General features: G+C 47.1%; 1 protein-coding gene across 1 annotated transcript in view; it reads right to left on the bottom strand.

The window, feature by feature from the left end:
* csmd2 (CUB and Sushi multiple domains 2) overlaps window positions 1-15,399 on the bottom strand; it is a gene marked incomplete at both ends in the record, with an annotated part of 345,949 nt that overhangs the window by 41,884 nt on the left and 288,666 nt on the right. The window contains 3 exons of the mRNA XM_083645747.1: window positions 209-355; window positions 4,924-5,112; window positions 14,398-14,511. Of these exons, the coding sequence (XP_083501873.1) occupies window positions 209-355; window positions 4,924-5,112; window positions 14,398-14,511 (450 nt within the window). The remainder of the gene's footprint in view (window positions 1-208; window positions 356-4,923; window positions 5,113-14,397; window positions 14,512-15,399) is intronic.

The following is a 15,399-nucleotide window of genomic DNA, read 5'->3' as shown; positions in this document are numbered from 1 at the left end:
CAGGTTGTCATGGAGATGGCTCGTATTCCGAGTCATCTCTCCAAAATGTGGGTCTTGTTGACACAATAAACCACAGACTTGTCTGAAGAGATCTACCAAAGATGTCTATGAGCGACAATGTCAAAGACTTCAGATACTTCCAATGAACTGTTCCTATTTCCTAACGGACCATGCAGTCTGTGTCAGTGGATCTCCGTTCCTTACTGACCTGAGTAGCGTATGCGGAAGCCCTTGTGGCTGGTGGTGTGGTCGAAGGACCAGTGCAGGTAGACCTTGTTGCTGGAGCTGGTGATGCTCAGTGGGTTGGAGTAGTTACCACTGAGGGTGATTAGGAGAGGGCTCTGTCGGGACGGGCCTGGATGGAGAGAGGGAGAGAGAGACGATAGTCTATTAAGAAATCACGTTTGAAAGGTTAGGGTTAAATACATCCACCTGAATTTCATCTAATAAATGAACGATATACAAACATTCCCAGAAAAGGATTTTCAAAATGATGTCTTGGTTGTGAGTCATTGCTAAGATGCTGCGGAGCTGATCAAATTCAGAGTGAAAAGATCCCACATTTAGATCAAAGAAAGTCTCTTAAAGCATTGAAGTAATGAAGTTTCGCCTAATAAAGTACACTGCATAGATCTGCATAGATAGTGCGGCAATCATTTGGAAAATTCCCAATTTAGTATGGATTTGAACTCTTGAACTTTTGGAATTTCGATATGAATCTAACTTGTCCCACAGCTGTCTGTTAAGTGGTTGTGCGTTTTGCTACAGAATGATCAAATGAACATTTGCTCAGCTCATAATTGCAAGAAAAGGGTTCGGATCCATATTGTCTTGGCAGGCCCCGAGGTAAGGCGAACGTCTGTTCCCCCACTCGGCAGAAGATAAAAAGCACTCATCAGCAACACTACTGCATGTGACCGCCATTTTCTCAGTGCAGCCAGGCAGGCTTCTGTGCCTCTAATCACATGCAAATGTACAAGGCAGGTGGGGGGCGTTCTGTCACCATGTGAGCCACATTGTGTGTGGTTTACTCTTGGTAAACACAGAAAGCTGCAATTGGAGAAGAAGATGATAATAATAATTAATTGGATTTATATAGCACCTTTCTAGACACTCAAAGCGCTTCACATATCAGGGGAGGGAGCTCAACTCATCCCCCGATGCTACACTATATCTCGCTGTCAGTTTGAGTTTAGACCTTGATTGTGGAATCCACCCCCCCCCCCCCCCCCCCCAATGAGATGGGGTTGTTGTTGGGAGGGGGGAGTGGACATCACGGGGTTACATCAGTGGTTGCAGGAAACTTACATTGATAGGAACAGAAGTCTAATAGGTTGTTCCATTGCAACATCGGCGCACAGCAAATCTGCCATTTTGGCGTGAAAGAGACACCTCTGATTGGCTGTCATTGTTCTGTGCTGTTGTCACATTGGCCATTGAGGCACAAGTCTTGTGCGCGGCTCCACCGTATAGACACTGAGCTTTCCCACTGGGTATACAGTATGATGATGTCTGGCACTGCCTCTTTGGCCATTTATTTGGATCCTAGACCATCCCCACATTGGGCTTTCACACCGGCAGGGCTCCGTGCCGGTTCCGGTTCCCAAACCCAAATTTGAACCGGCCGGGGCGTTCAGACCGAAAAAGCAATTGGTTCCGAACCTGAAAAGTTGGTTCTCAGCGGAACCAAAAAATAGTTGTTTTTTCCTTGGGAACCGTGACATCATCAGTGGGCGTGTCTCATTCTAGGCTGTGAAAACGAGCAGGAAGGAGAAGAAGGCAGTGACAACACAGAGAAAAATAATTTGCAGTGGTCTCCTGAGGAAACCAAATGTTTAGTGGTGATTTGGGCATCTACCGAATCTCAAGAAAAGCTAGAAAGCAGTACAAGAAAGAGCAAGTCGTATGCCGAACTTGCGGAAGAGATGGCCAAGGCTGGGTTCACTCGAACACCAGACCAAATAATTAATAAACTTAAAAAAACTGAAGAAGGACTACCGAATAATGTCCTCCCACTTTGGTTCCGCTTAAACTGGTGTGGTTGGTCGGGCTGGTTCGCCAGAAAGCACCAAGGTTCTGAGACTCCAGAACGGAACCAGAGCCAGAACCAGAACCGTGTCTGTCTGAAAGCGGTAACAGTGAGTACGGTTCACTTTCTGCAAACAGTTCGGCTCCGCCCACGAAAATACGTCATCGTTGTTTGCAAACAAAATAATTCTCTATTGCAAAGCAAACACTGCATCTAATATTATTTTGTCAGGCCAAAACTCTGATACCTGCTTATATTGACCACATTTTTGGTGATAAGTGGGGCAATGACTGATGAGAAAGACAGGCCCCCGATTTTTTCTTTTCTTTTAGATATAGCTTCCACATTTTTACTTGATCTTTACTCATAGATACCCAAATGATGGCAGACTCACGCCAGACTAAATATCTACTGCCAATATGTGGAGTTTCGCTCTTAATTACTTTGTAGCTGCACGTGCTGCATCGGATCGCTCATTAATATGAGAAGCAGTTCGCCAGCTTAGACAGTAATGCCCTAGTTCATTCACCAGCGGGATGGGGAATGATAGCGATTGTGATAATTCCGGCGTGTATTCAGTCAGTGCACCTCGCTGACAGCGACTGACCTTTTGTACCGACTTTAGGCGGGATTTAAATCGCATCTGAAATGAGAGCGCTCGACTCCTCCTGACCCTTTGCCCAAGCGATCGTGACTGAGTTCTTGAGTCCTGGCTTCATTCACAAACACACCGCTCCTTATCTAGCTATCGTATGTAGCGCCTATTTCAACAACAATCCATTCTTGTAATGTTTCATCTCATTTAAATTAATTAAAGTCATTTTTGCAGCTCTAAAGCATCCTTCTGCCATCAATGTTGTAATGTGATGCTGTAACATTACATCACATATATACACTATTGTTACATCTAGTCATGCCGATATTAATTGGTTTATCACCGCTTTATAAAATGTTCATGGATAACGAGAACATTTTGATGCAAGCCCAATTTTACAGAAGCAACAAGACTATCTACAGCAGCAGTTCACAACCTTTCCCAACTCCGGGCCCACTTGAAAATCTCAAAACTTTTTCGCGGCCCACCTCCGACCCCATAAAAAATACGGAGGCCAAATAATGCGTTCTTCTCAGAGCACTTTTTATTTTGCAGTCACTGACACAGCATCTGAAACATGTTGCCTTTTCAGTGCTACAGTTTTCAAGGAGCTGTCCTTCAGCAAGGGTGTAATTGGTTTAATGTAAAAAAAAGAAAGAAAAGTGTAATGATTTGGCGGTCCACTTGCAATACCTCCACGGACCACCAGTGGGCCACGGCCGACAGGTTGGGAATCGCTGATCTACAGTATTGGAATCTGAGCCAATCCAGCACCCACGTACTTGCACTCGGATGGTAAAAGCTGTCCTGATGCTTTAACAATATCCTTACTTATTCACTTACTTAACACGTCTCCGGCAGGAGGAAAGCTGTCTTGCACTGTGGTGACATTTTGATCTCAGTGAGGGGAAGAGTCAACTGTGCCAAAATAAGGTCTCTAGGGATCCTGAGAGTGGAGAAGAGGCCAAGTGACCCTCTCAAACCAGCCAGAGGCCGTTTCAATAACACCAGACGTGAGGCAATTCTGCCTTCAAAATATAACCGCACTTTTGGAAATTGTTTTATAATAGGCCAATAGGTCGCAGGAATAAATGTTAATAGAGTGATGGCCATATCAGCCATATCATATCTACATAATAAAATACTCATATACTGTGATAACTGATAATAGATGACTTGATGATGAGTTCAATGCTCTTTTTTAAGTACCGTAAATTCCGGACTATAAGCCGCACCTTTTTTCCCGTTTTTTGGCCTTTTTTGGCCCCTGCGGCTTATATAACGGTGCGGCTTATCTATGGATTTTTTCAAAAAAAAAAAAAAAAAAAAGTAAAAAATCTCTCTTTTTTAGCACTCTTTCTAACTATAAATCCTATATAACTATAATAAGTTTTAATTTCCTCTCTTGCCCTCTTTTCACCACACTGTATGACACTGTATGACACTGTGTGCACTGTAAAAAACAACACAGGTGGTGTTGTGTTATGTTGTTTTGTTGAAATGTTAATAAATGGGAGCTTCCTCAAACAGCCATCTCTTTCCCGACAATCCCCTCTGTGCATGAACCCTTACATATGGTAATTAAACATTAAAACACAAAAAAAAAAAAAAAAAAATACCATTAAAACACCCGCGGCTTATAGTCCGGTGCGGCTTATATAAGAAAAAAATAGTCAACTTTGCAGGTGCGGCTTATACACCGGTGCGGCTTATAGTCCGGAATTTACGGTATATATTGGTTCTGGAAAAAATTGTACTGTGCACCTCTTTACACAGTATTTTTTATAATAAGCACTTCATATCACCAGACATATGACCATTTTTTACATTCTACTGCCTCTATGAAAAGGAATACGCAATGAAACAGAGTGTTAAATCTCTTCCCCGGATCACACGTGCAAGACACGCGTCTTCAACTGGCATTTGATATCAAACATCTCCTTCATCATTATAACCTCAGGTAGTAGAGGTAGAATTTGGAGAACCAATTTGGATCCCCAATACTGGCTGGGAAACATGAAAAACACGTTCTTCTCCCGGCAACTACTACAGAGAGGCACCTGAGCAAAGCACTAAATGGCCAATTGCTCCAGTGGAACTGCTCCATGGTCAACAGGAGGACTGCATTGGGACATCCCAGTGCGTGAAGGTACTGTAACCGTGTGAGTCGGAAGCAGGGCGACACTGAGAAAATAGCAAGCAATGCTCAGTCAATTTCCTCAGGCTAAAACTAAATAAATAAAATACCGAACCCGCATAGTTTGCATTCACTTTCAAAACAGATATGGGCGATACTCACCATCAAAGAGCTCAAGCTCGTCAAACTGCCGGCTGGTCTGGAAGTGCTCTATGGTGAAGGTGATGTTGTAGCCAGGCTCCACTTTGACCACCCAGGAGCACGACTCAAAATGGGGGAAGCCGCTGCCTGGCGACTGACTCATGATGACACCTGTGGAAGCCGTCAGCACCTCATTCATGGGACATGTCACTGTGGAGAGGAGAGAAGAAAGAAAGAAAGAAAGAAAGAAAGAAAGAAAGAAAGAAAGAAATAAAGAAAGAAAGAAAGAAGAAAGAGAGAGATAGATAGATTTGAGTTGAATTAATTTGAATTCTAAAACGTAAAGAAAAGAAGTAGTGACAGTTAGTTTATGGAGTGCAGGTCTCTGTAGTTTGGTAATTGCAGATAACTTGTAATGGCTGTTCAGTCTTTTCAGAGGACATCAAGTGCGCTGAACCACAAATTGGATTGGATGGAGCTCCGTTGTTGTTGGAGGGCGACTCAATGTGACTAAAAGCATACTTAAGGTCATTGTCATTCTGGTCTTGGAGCTATCGCAGGAAACAAAGCTGTCCCATGCTAAGCCAGTGCTGGAAAAGGCTTGATAATATCACTGACTTGCCATGAGCATATTCTGCCCCCCCCCCCCATGTCAGCGTGTGACAGATAGGACATTGTGATGGTAACTTGGTGGCTAACAATCAAATCTGCCTGGGAGCCGGATCGCTGTGGCGCGTCTGGGGCGGACCGCTCATCTCATCCCCCCCCCCCTGTCATTGGTATTCTCTTCCTGTGGGACATCTCGGTGACACGCGGTGACATTTCCCAGAGGTTTTAGTCTGTATTATCAGACGTTACACAGCGCTCCCGTCTGGTGCGTTTTGCCCAGGCGCTGTGAAGTGAAGCCTACCTCTTAAGCCGTCAGAGCTGTCTGCATACAGAGTGGAACCCCCCAACCCCCCCCAAAAAAATAAAAACAAAATAAAAAAGTTGCAACACTTTTACACGCCTCATACTCTGTTGGGCTGCAGTGTGCTGAAGAGGAAGACTGTGAAATAACAAGCATGAAAGCAGAAAGTCAAACAGATGCGCACAGGTTTTTCCCTTCCTAAAATTGCTTTTGAAATAATAATGACCTTTCAAACACAATGAGTTGTGATAAACTTGCATAAAGTAGATTTAGCCTTGAATAAAATGCACTGCTTCCTGTATCACTCAGTGCAGAGAATCCTAAGGGCCTACTTTGCCATACACATAAGTACTTAACAGTTTGATCAGTGAAACTGCCTCCACTGGAGCTCAACTCACCCGCGTGTAAAGCACTTTCTAATTAAGAATAGACTATTTCAAACTCACAGCAAAAACATAGTTACCTTGTTAAATACCTGCCAGGGGCTACACACTCTGAATCAAGGCCATACTCAAGAAAAACGGTAAGATGCAGGGTAGTGTAGCGGTAAATTCCCTGCGGACCAACGCGAGGGGTCGCAGGTTCAACGCCCCGTGTTGTCTCCGGCTGGGTCGAGCGTCCATAGAGGCACAATTGGCCGTGTCTGACGGTGAGAAGCCGGATTAATGGAATGCGTCCTGGTTGCTGCACTAGTGCCTCCTCTGGTCGGGGGAACCAGCAGGCTGTGAAACCCCTCGCTGTCAGGTGAAAAGAAGCGTCTGGTGACTGCACATGTATCGGAGGAAGGATGTGCTCGTCTACGGCTCTCCCCAGATGGATTGGGTGGGGCGACAACTGGGACAGCAGGGGGAATCGGCCAAGTACATTTGGGGAAAATGTGAGAAAAAATTCAGGGGGGGGCGGGGTGAAACATTTGATTGTTGGCGTGTTGAAGATGCTTTTTTTCAGCTGTTTATCTTTTGTTTTTACTCTGAGTCAATTTGGGCACTACAAGATGAATGATGGATTAAAATGATTAATTTTTTAAAAATACTGTTTGCATTTGAGTTTTGAGCCAACATGCCAAAGCAAGATACTGTATAACTGAAAAGTCCCAGAAGTCCACCTCTTCAAACTTGCCTTCACCTGCTAACTCATTATTTATATTCTACTTATTTTTTACCACTACAAATGTACATATGAAATGATTTTATTCTGTGTGTGAAGCGACTTTGAGTATCTAGAAAAGCACTATATAAGTTGAATGTAGTATTATTATTATTATTATTATTTAGATGCACTGTAGGATCTGCAGCAGACCCTGGTGTGGCCCCTATTTCTTCTTCAGTAGTTATTCATGAATGAGTCATGAATAGTGAATATAGAGGTCGTTCAATTGATAATTCAATGTTAGTGAAGATGAAAGGAAGACTCCCGAGGTGAATGAAGTCACAATGGCACATGAAGCTGAACATTCCATGGATGCCAGGAAACCAGTGTTGAGGCTTCTGTCGATCATTTAGCAGCTCGTGAGACTCACGGCGAACTGCGACACAGCGCAAATCAAATCCTCAAGATTCTTTTACAGAACCACAAGGAATTTGAAGCTTGATGAATTTATTTTTCTCAAATTAATATGAGGAAATATTATCCATGTAAATATTAGAAATGTGGGGAAGCGCACCTGTCCTAATAGCTCTCTAATAACTGAATTTAATCGGAGAAAAAAGAAATGGAAAATGGAAATGAGCGTAATTATCTGTCCAAAGTAAGCCGGGATGTTCAGGGTGATTTATTGCACGCTTTGCACCCATTGTATGTTGTCTAATATTGGTTATCTTTAAGCGAACCTGATTCTCAGGTACTGTACTACATGGACCACAGCTCAACTTCTCACTCAAAAAATATAAAGTCAATAACGACTTTACACACACACACACACACACACACACACACACACACACACACACACACACACACACACACACACACACACACACACGACTGAGGAGGCCTCCACTACCTCTGTCCCTGCTGAGGATGAGCCCACTACCTCTGTCCCTGCTGAGGATGAGCTGTCAAAAAAGAGGAGGCATTCGCTTCTGCTACCTCTGTTCTGGCCGATGGCGACGAAGTCTCTCATTAATAAATATCTCATTGTGCTGCCTTTCATTCATATGCAACTGATTACATGGAAGTCCCAATGCAAATCTCAGATTTAGATCCACTGCAACAAACACTGTTGGTGTTAGATTTGTGTGTGTGTGTGTGTGTGTGTGTGTGTGTGTGTCTGTGTGTGTGTGCACGTGCGTGTAAACCAAGTGTGACAGCACCTCTAGCCGTCAGTGTAAATGCCCCTGTCGTGTGCTGTTATTTGAATACCCGTGTCTCTTCTGCCTGAGGGCATGACAGCGCTTAGCACTGGCAGGTCCTTCATTACAGTGGTGAAATATAGAATACTTTGAATCATACTCAAGCCCAGCTCCCTCTGTGGGACTGTGTGTGTGTGTGTGTGTGTGTGTGTGTGTGTGTGTGTGTGTGTGTGTGTGTGTGTGCGTGTGCGCGTGCGTGTGTGTGTGTGCATGGACCTTTGTTATGTGTGTGTAAGCGTGTTCTTGTGTGTGTGTGCATGTGTGATTGTGTCTGTCCCTCTCAGGTTTGCTCACCCACGAGTCTGTCTGCCCGCTCACGGGGAATTCGAAGAGATGATGAAATTGGCAGAAGAATGATGGCGGCTTGGACTTGGGTCCAATACTATTCACAAATAATTCTCAGCATTTGTTTGACCTTAGTTGGAGTACCAGGGCGCCTCAGGACAGCACAGATAATGTCTGCTAAGCTGTCAGTCACAGAAAGCCAAATTAAATTGACTCCTGGCTGTAAAATAATTTTTCTGTGACTTTCTGGCACTCATTGTATTGGCATTATTTGCAAATGCTATTTAACACAGGTCAGGACACAGTAGCCATATTGCAATAACACACAGTATTGTGTGTATGCGTTATGAGCCAATGTGCTAGTTCAATGCATAACCGCCTTGGGTACGTGAGCAGTATCATTGAGTTTCCAAATCATCGTGTTGCACATCATGTGGCAACATGCAATGTAAATCATACATCCAACTTGTTTTCTTTCTTTCTTTCTTTCTTTCTTTCTTTCTTTCTTTCTTTCTTTCTCTTTCTTTCTTTCTTTCTTTCTTTCTTTCTTTTTTTAAACAATTCTCTACCATGATTCCCATTTGTGAGATGACATTCACCAAGTCTGGTGAAATCATGTATAACCCATTCAACTCAGTGGATCGGTGTTGAAAGACGTATAGCGATTGTGCCTGGAAGTAGCATATACAATGAGGGAGTGAAGTTCACTAAATGAGGATGAGACGCGTGCCGCCGGTGCCCTTTCAGAAAGTGCTAAAGTGTGTTGAAAGCCGTCTTCAGCTTGTCCGGGAGTTGACGGCATGAGACAGATAGAATCTTTTGCCCAGCGCCTGCTACTTATTCAACTACAGTAATCCACTTTGAGATGAGGCATCACTCCGGTTTGGCTGTAAACAAAGGGGTATTAGGAGACAAATCTGACAGCTGGAAAAAAGCCGCTTCAACACAGAAGGGGAGATCAACGTCGATAAGCCAGAGTCGCAAAAGCAAATTTCAATTTGATGGAACAAGGAATGGAATAAGCAGGTAACGGGGGTGGCAATATCTGTGAGAGCTTCCAACTGCTCCTGCACAACATGTTCATAATACAGTATGCAAATGCAACTCCACTACCCCCCCCCCCCCCCCCCCCCCACACACCACACACACACACGCAAGCATTCTTGTACAAACACACACACGTTCGCACAGCTTTGCAGTGCTTCTGAGATGCCTTCACCCATGTTGGTATTTAATTAGCATTAAGCTGATGGGGGCGATAACGAGCTGATTGAAGGGGATGGGCCACATTAGCATTAGCGCTCAGATCACGACCTAACAAGTTTGAGAAGTCAGGGATGACAACGGTGTGAAGAGGACGAAGACGTAATACATTCAACATGTCCGTTATTAACGTTTCGAGATGAATAGGGGGGAGGTGAGGGGGAGGGAGGACAGGAAACACAGATCTGAGGAGCGAAATGAGACGGAGAGGCGAGCGTGAGGGAGGGAGGGAGGGAGGGAGCGGGGAACGAGGGAGGGAGGGAGGCAAAGGAGAGAGTGGAGAGAAGAAACGCAGCTAGCTAGTTTGGAAGATAATGTGATGCGTGATTATGCAGGTTTAACCAAAAATCCGTCTGGGGGGATAAACGGAAGATTTTGGATCGTCAGAACTGTGTTCCATTAAGGAATTTGAGCAACTTTATGGAGCAGTGCTGTTGCTTTGTCTGTGTTCGTGTTGCGGCTCCCTGTGGTCGTTTATGGTTCAATGTCATGCAGATGTGGTGAAGCGCAGATGTGGTGAAGGGCTGTCATGCAGATAGATGTGGCTGTGGGCTGTGGCTCCCACACAAATCAATGTAATCAAACACAAGTCAAATCAAACTATACAAAGCAGGCTCTAATCTCAGGAGCCGTGAAGACAAAATGAAGAGAGAAGGTAACCCAGTTACCATGACGACTGGATACAATGCTCTGGATTAAACGCGGGAGGAGAAGACAAGAGTGTGTGTGTGTGTGTGTGTGTGTGTACGACGTACAGTATGTGGTGGGTGGAGTTGGGGGGGCTTTCATGTATCTGTGTATGTGTCAGTTTTGTGGGCATGCGATAGAGAGCGGGGGGGGGGGGGGGGGGGGAGAAAGAAAGGCAATGAAGAAGAGAATGGGGAGAAAAGGGCACGCACGTTACGTAAGAGCAGAATCTGACGCGGCGGAGCGAGGGAGGAGGGAGGAGGGAGAGGAGAGCACAGACGGAGAGAATGCGGAGGACGAGAGAGACTCGCTGCCGGGCCAGCAGCACTGCAGAACTCGCTATGCTATGGGGGCTCCTGCACTGCTCTCTAGATTCTATAAGACGATCACAATGACAACATGCAGCCCGGTGTAGCAGCACAGACGCACACAGGGGAGGGCTGTACTTGTCAGAGCTAGAAGCGGTGATTTGATAGGGGCAGCTGCAGCCGGCATGTCCCCTGCATTTCAATGAGCTGTGCACTTCGTCTCTCTCGCTGCCCCTCCAACTAAGTCTCTCTCTCTCTCTCTCCTTCCCCTATAACTCCTGTCCCACTCTCGCCCATATCCCCATCCTTCTGCTGGTTTGGCAGTGCTTCACCTTCGTCTCTGTGTCTCAAACCATCATGCTCAGCCTCAGCTTATTTGGATTCATTCGAAACTGCTCGCTTCCTTCTGTTTATCTCCGACCCCCCCCCCCCCCTATCTCTCCCCCTCTCTCTCTCTCTCTCCCCCCCCCTCTCTCTCTCCAAGCCAGCATCATTTTCTTCCCTCGCTTTTCGATGCTAATGCTAATTTCCATTCCTTCCCACCCGTCGCCTCTCTCTTCCAAGCTTTCCTTATCTGTGGGCTCTCCTCGCTCACCCCGCTCCGTCTCCATCTGGAGGAGCGACTGGAACTGTTGGCCCCGGGTATAAAGGTTCTTTCAGCACGAGGGGAACGATTAGCCGGGCGCACAGAATTAGAGCCCAGATGAATTACGGCAGGGAAAAACACTCGGCGCACCATGTAGGGGTAAGGGCCAGGGGCTGCAGGCTGGGGACATGTGGGGTAAGGGCCAGGGGCTGCACGCTGGGGACATGTGGGTAAGGGCCAGGGGCTGCACGCTGGGGACATGTGGGGTAAGGGCCAGGGGCTGCACGCTGGGGACATGTGGGGTAAGGGCCAGGGCTGCACGCTGGGACATGTGGGTAAGGGCCAGGGGCTGCACGCTGGGGACATGTGGGGTAAGGGCCAGGGGCTGCACGCTGGGGACATGTGGGGTAAGGGCCAGGGGCCTGCACGCTGGGGACATGTGGGGTAAGGGCCAGGGGCTGCACGCTGGGGACATGTGGGGTAAGGGCCAGGGGCTGCATGCTGGGGACATGTGGGGTAAGGGCCAGGGGCTGCACGCTGGGGACATGTGGGTAAGGGCCAGGGGCTGCATGCTGGGGACATGTGGGGTACGGGCCAGGGGCTGCACGCTGGGGACATGTGGGGTAAGGGCCAGGGGCTGCACGCTGGGGACATGTGGGGTAAGGGCAAGGGGCTGCACGCTGGGGACATGTGGGGTAAGGGCCAGGGGCTGCACGCTGGGGACATGTGGGGTAAGGGCCAGGGGCTGCATGCTGGGGACATGTGGGGTAAGGGCCAGGGGCTGCACGCTGGGGACATGTGGGGTAAGGGCCAGGGGCTGCATGCTGGGGACATGTGGGGTAAGGGCCAGGGGCTGCCACGCTGGGGACATGTGGGTAGGGCCAGGGGCTGCACGCTGGGACATGTGGGGTAAGGGCCAGGGGCTGCACGCTGGGGACATGGGGGTAAGGGCCAGGGGCTGCACGCTGGGGACATGTGGGTAAGGGCCAGGGGCTGCACGCTGGGGACATGTGTGGGGGTAAGCCAGGCCAGGGGCTGCACGCTGGGACATGTGGGGTAAGGGCCAGGGCTGCACGCTGGGGACATGTGGGGGTAAGGGCCAGGGGCTGCACGCTGGGGACACGTGGGGTAAGGGCCAGGGGCTGCACGGCTGGGGACATGTGGGGTAAGGGCCAGGGGCTGCACGCTGGGGAATAGACGCGCGGCGCGACAAAAAAGCATTTAATTTAGTTTCTCTCACTTGTTCTTATTTTACAATGCACATCACTGTACATGTGCCTAGCCAGATGGCTACTTTTCACCTGCTGTCCCTTTAAAACTCCAGTTTGATTGCCACACACAGAAACACACACACAGACTGAGGACCGGGGGTTGAACCCGGGACCTTCTTGCTGTGAAGCAATAGCACTAAACACTGAGCCTCTTGTGCCTCTCATTGGGTGCCCTGCAGTGCACTTTGCTCATTTCCTGCTCCTCCTCCCTTTTATTGCCCTCATTCTTGCCCCCCCCCCCCCCCCCCCAACTCTTTTTCATCTCTCTCATTTCTCTGCTCACGCTGAGAGCATTTGCATGGTTTTTCCTATTTAGCAGGCTAAAATTAGCTTCATTCATCAAATTCTGCCTATTCTCCCTCAGCCGCCAAACGAGCCGCAACAGAGTGAGAGACGCACAAAATGACAACAAAGAAAGAGAGAGAAAGAGAGAGAGAGAAAGAGAGAGAGAAAGAGAGAGAGAAAGAGAGAGAGAAAGAAAGAGAGAGAAAGAGAGAGAGAAAGAAAGAGAGAGAGAGAGAAGAGATGAGAGAAAGAAGAGAGAGAGAAAGAAAGAGAGAGAGAAAGAAAGAAAGAGAGAGAGAAAGAGAGAGAGAAAGAAAGAGAGAGAGAGAGAGAGAGAAATAGAGAGAGAGAAAGAGAGAAAGAGAGAGATAGGAGAAAGTGGGAGGGTAGAAAAGGAGCACGTAACAATAAATGAAAGTGACAGGATGAGAGATCGACGGCGTCGCGAACGCGCGATGAAGAGAGGAGGGGGACCCCCATACGCACCCGGTCTCTTGCCCTGAGGGGGAAAGTGTTGCGCGCAACACATTATGATGCTGCGGTGTGCCGGGGACACTGCACTCAGTGAGTCCTCTGGGAGGACGACTTCCTGCCATGTGAAGACGAGCGCCTCTGCACCCTCCCTCGGCCCCCTGGGAGCCGAGCATCACGCACGGAAGATGGGAAGTGGTACCCACCGCACCGAGATGCTGTGGATGCTGCTCCATGGCTCCAGGCAGACGGTGGGGTACCCATGGGAGCCGCTAATAAGGCACGACTGTAACTACTGTGTCTATGATTAGAGCAAAACGATGCCGGCGATAACCTCGCAGCAAATAGATCCCCTCGCCCTCGCCCTCGGCGGATGAATGCAGTGTTACAACTTTGTTGTGGCGTGATGAGACACCTGTGTCTTTGTTTTGGAGAAGTATCTACTTCCTTTTGGGAAGTTATTACAAAAGGTTCAGTAGGATCATCTGCATAATAGCTGTGCTTTTAGGGTTAAGACCGCTGCTTATACATCGTTGTCAACTCTATTTGCAGCCATTTGATCAGCTGAAGTTCAGTCCTCGGGGACATCATTATTTCTGCTTCACCTCTCACTGCCTAGAGTAGAATACAGTAAGTGACATATTATTTCTGAGCTAGATTTTCAGCCATGGAGATGATACAGATACACAGGCGTGTTGGCAGGGCTGTCGTCAAAACCACCGTAGTCCAAGTCTATTCCAAGACACAATCCAGTCGAGTTGGATTTAGGTCCAATGGAGGTCGAAGTCAAATCAAGACAGAGGCCAGATCGAGTGCTATTCAAGAGTAAAATAAGCAATAAACTGTCTTTCCAAATGTAAAAAAAAAAAAAAATGCTAGAATTTTTTTAAATAGGACGGAAAAAGTCGACACAATGTCCAATAGTGTCCGACAAGTCAGAGCCAAATTAGGCACAAGACAAAATCCAAGATGTCAGGAAAGTGGCCTTGAGATTGGATTCAAGTACCACAGTCTTGATATAGCATTGGTTGTGTGTGCTGTAGCGGCACTTCCTGTAGTCTGTTTGGAGCCCACTCACCATCACATGAGGGCGGAGGCCCCACAAACTCCAGGTAGGTGGCCAGCCGGCAGGTGAGGATGTTGTTCCCACTCAACTGGTAGCCGGGAATACATCGGTAGCGCACGATGTCACCTGAAGAGAGAGAGAGAGATGGAGGAGAGAGAGAGAGAGAGAGAGAGAGAATCAGAGTTACAGACAAAACAATGGCAGTGACCCAGATGATTGATGCAAGCGTGTGACAATCAGATCTGTCAAGGCAATTATGAGCTGTGATTGGTCAGATTAACTGTCTTAAACAGTCCGATTGTTTTCGTATGCACGTTTTTTAATCCGTCATCTGAAAACACAGACGGCTCCCAGCTCGCAAAAATCTATTGACTGATGCGAAAAACGCAGAAAATCGAACCTCGTCCGAAAACTTAAATGACCGACGTAATTGTCGGACTCAAATGAGGTCGTATTCTTTTTTCCGCCGTGCGTCAATTTCGGACGAAAACACGGACTTGGTGTGCAAAAGCTATTATGGTGAGTCCAACAGATGCCAAATGAAAGATGAGAATCCACAGATTCCAATGGTATCAGTCTGATCACGCTACGCCCAAAACTCACTGAACTAGCAGCCGAAGAATAACACTTACTGGCGTGACAGGTGGCGGCATTATGGTACTTTGAAACAGGTAACACCTGCAGTTTAACTGTCAGTCATAGCCACCATTTTGACTGAAATACTGCAACAAAACAGTGCCCACCGCTTTCATAGAATTGAACACACCCCAGCTGATCCCTGTAACGTTAGCAAGCCACTCGCAACAATAAACACACTCCGATACCGAGAAAAACAACAACGAAGGTGCGAAGCCACATATAGTTCTAAGCCAAATAACCTAGCTTACTACTTTGATTACCAAATACATTTAGAAAAAGTAAATATGTAGAAATGAGTGAATCAGACACGAGATGGGAAGAGCAGCTCAAGTCTCAAGTCTCAAACGATGTCATCCGGTGATAGTTACGTCAACG

The sequence above is a fragment of the Poromitra crassiceps genome (assembly GCF_964638095.1).
Source record: "Poromitra crassiceps genome assembly, chromosome: 11".
In the NCBI taxonomy this organism is placed as follows: domain Eukaryota; kingdom Metazoa; phylum Chordata; class Actinopteri; order Beryciformes; family Melamphaidae; genus Poromitra; species Poromitra crassiceps.
The sequence above is the reverse complement of the archived record's forward strand: the minus strand, read 5'-3'. Positions and strand labels throughout refer to the sequence as shown.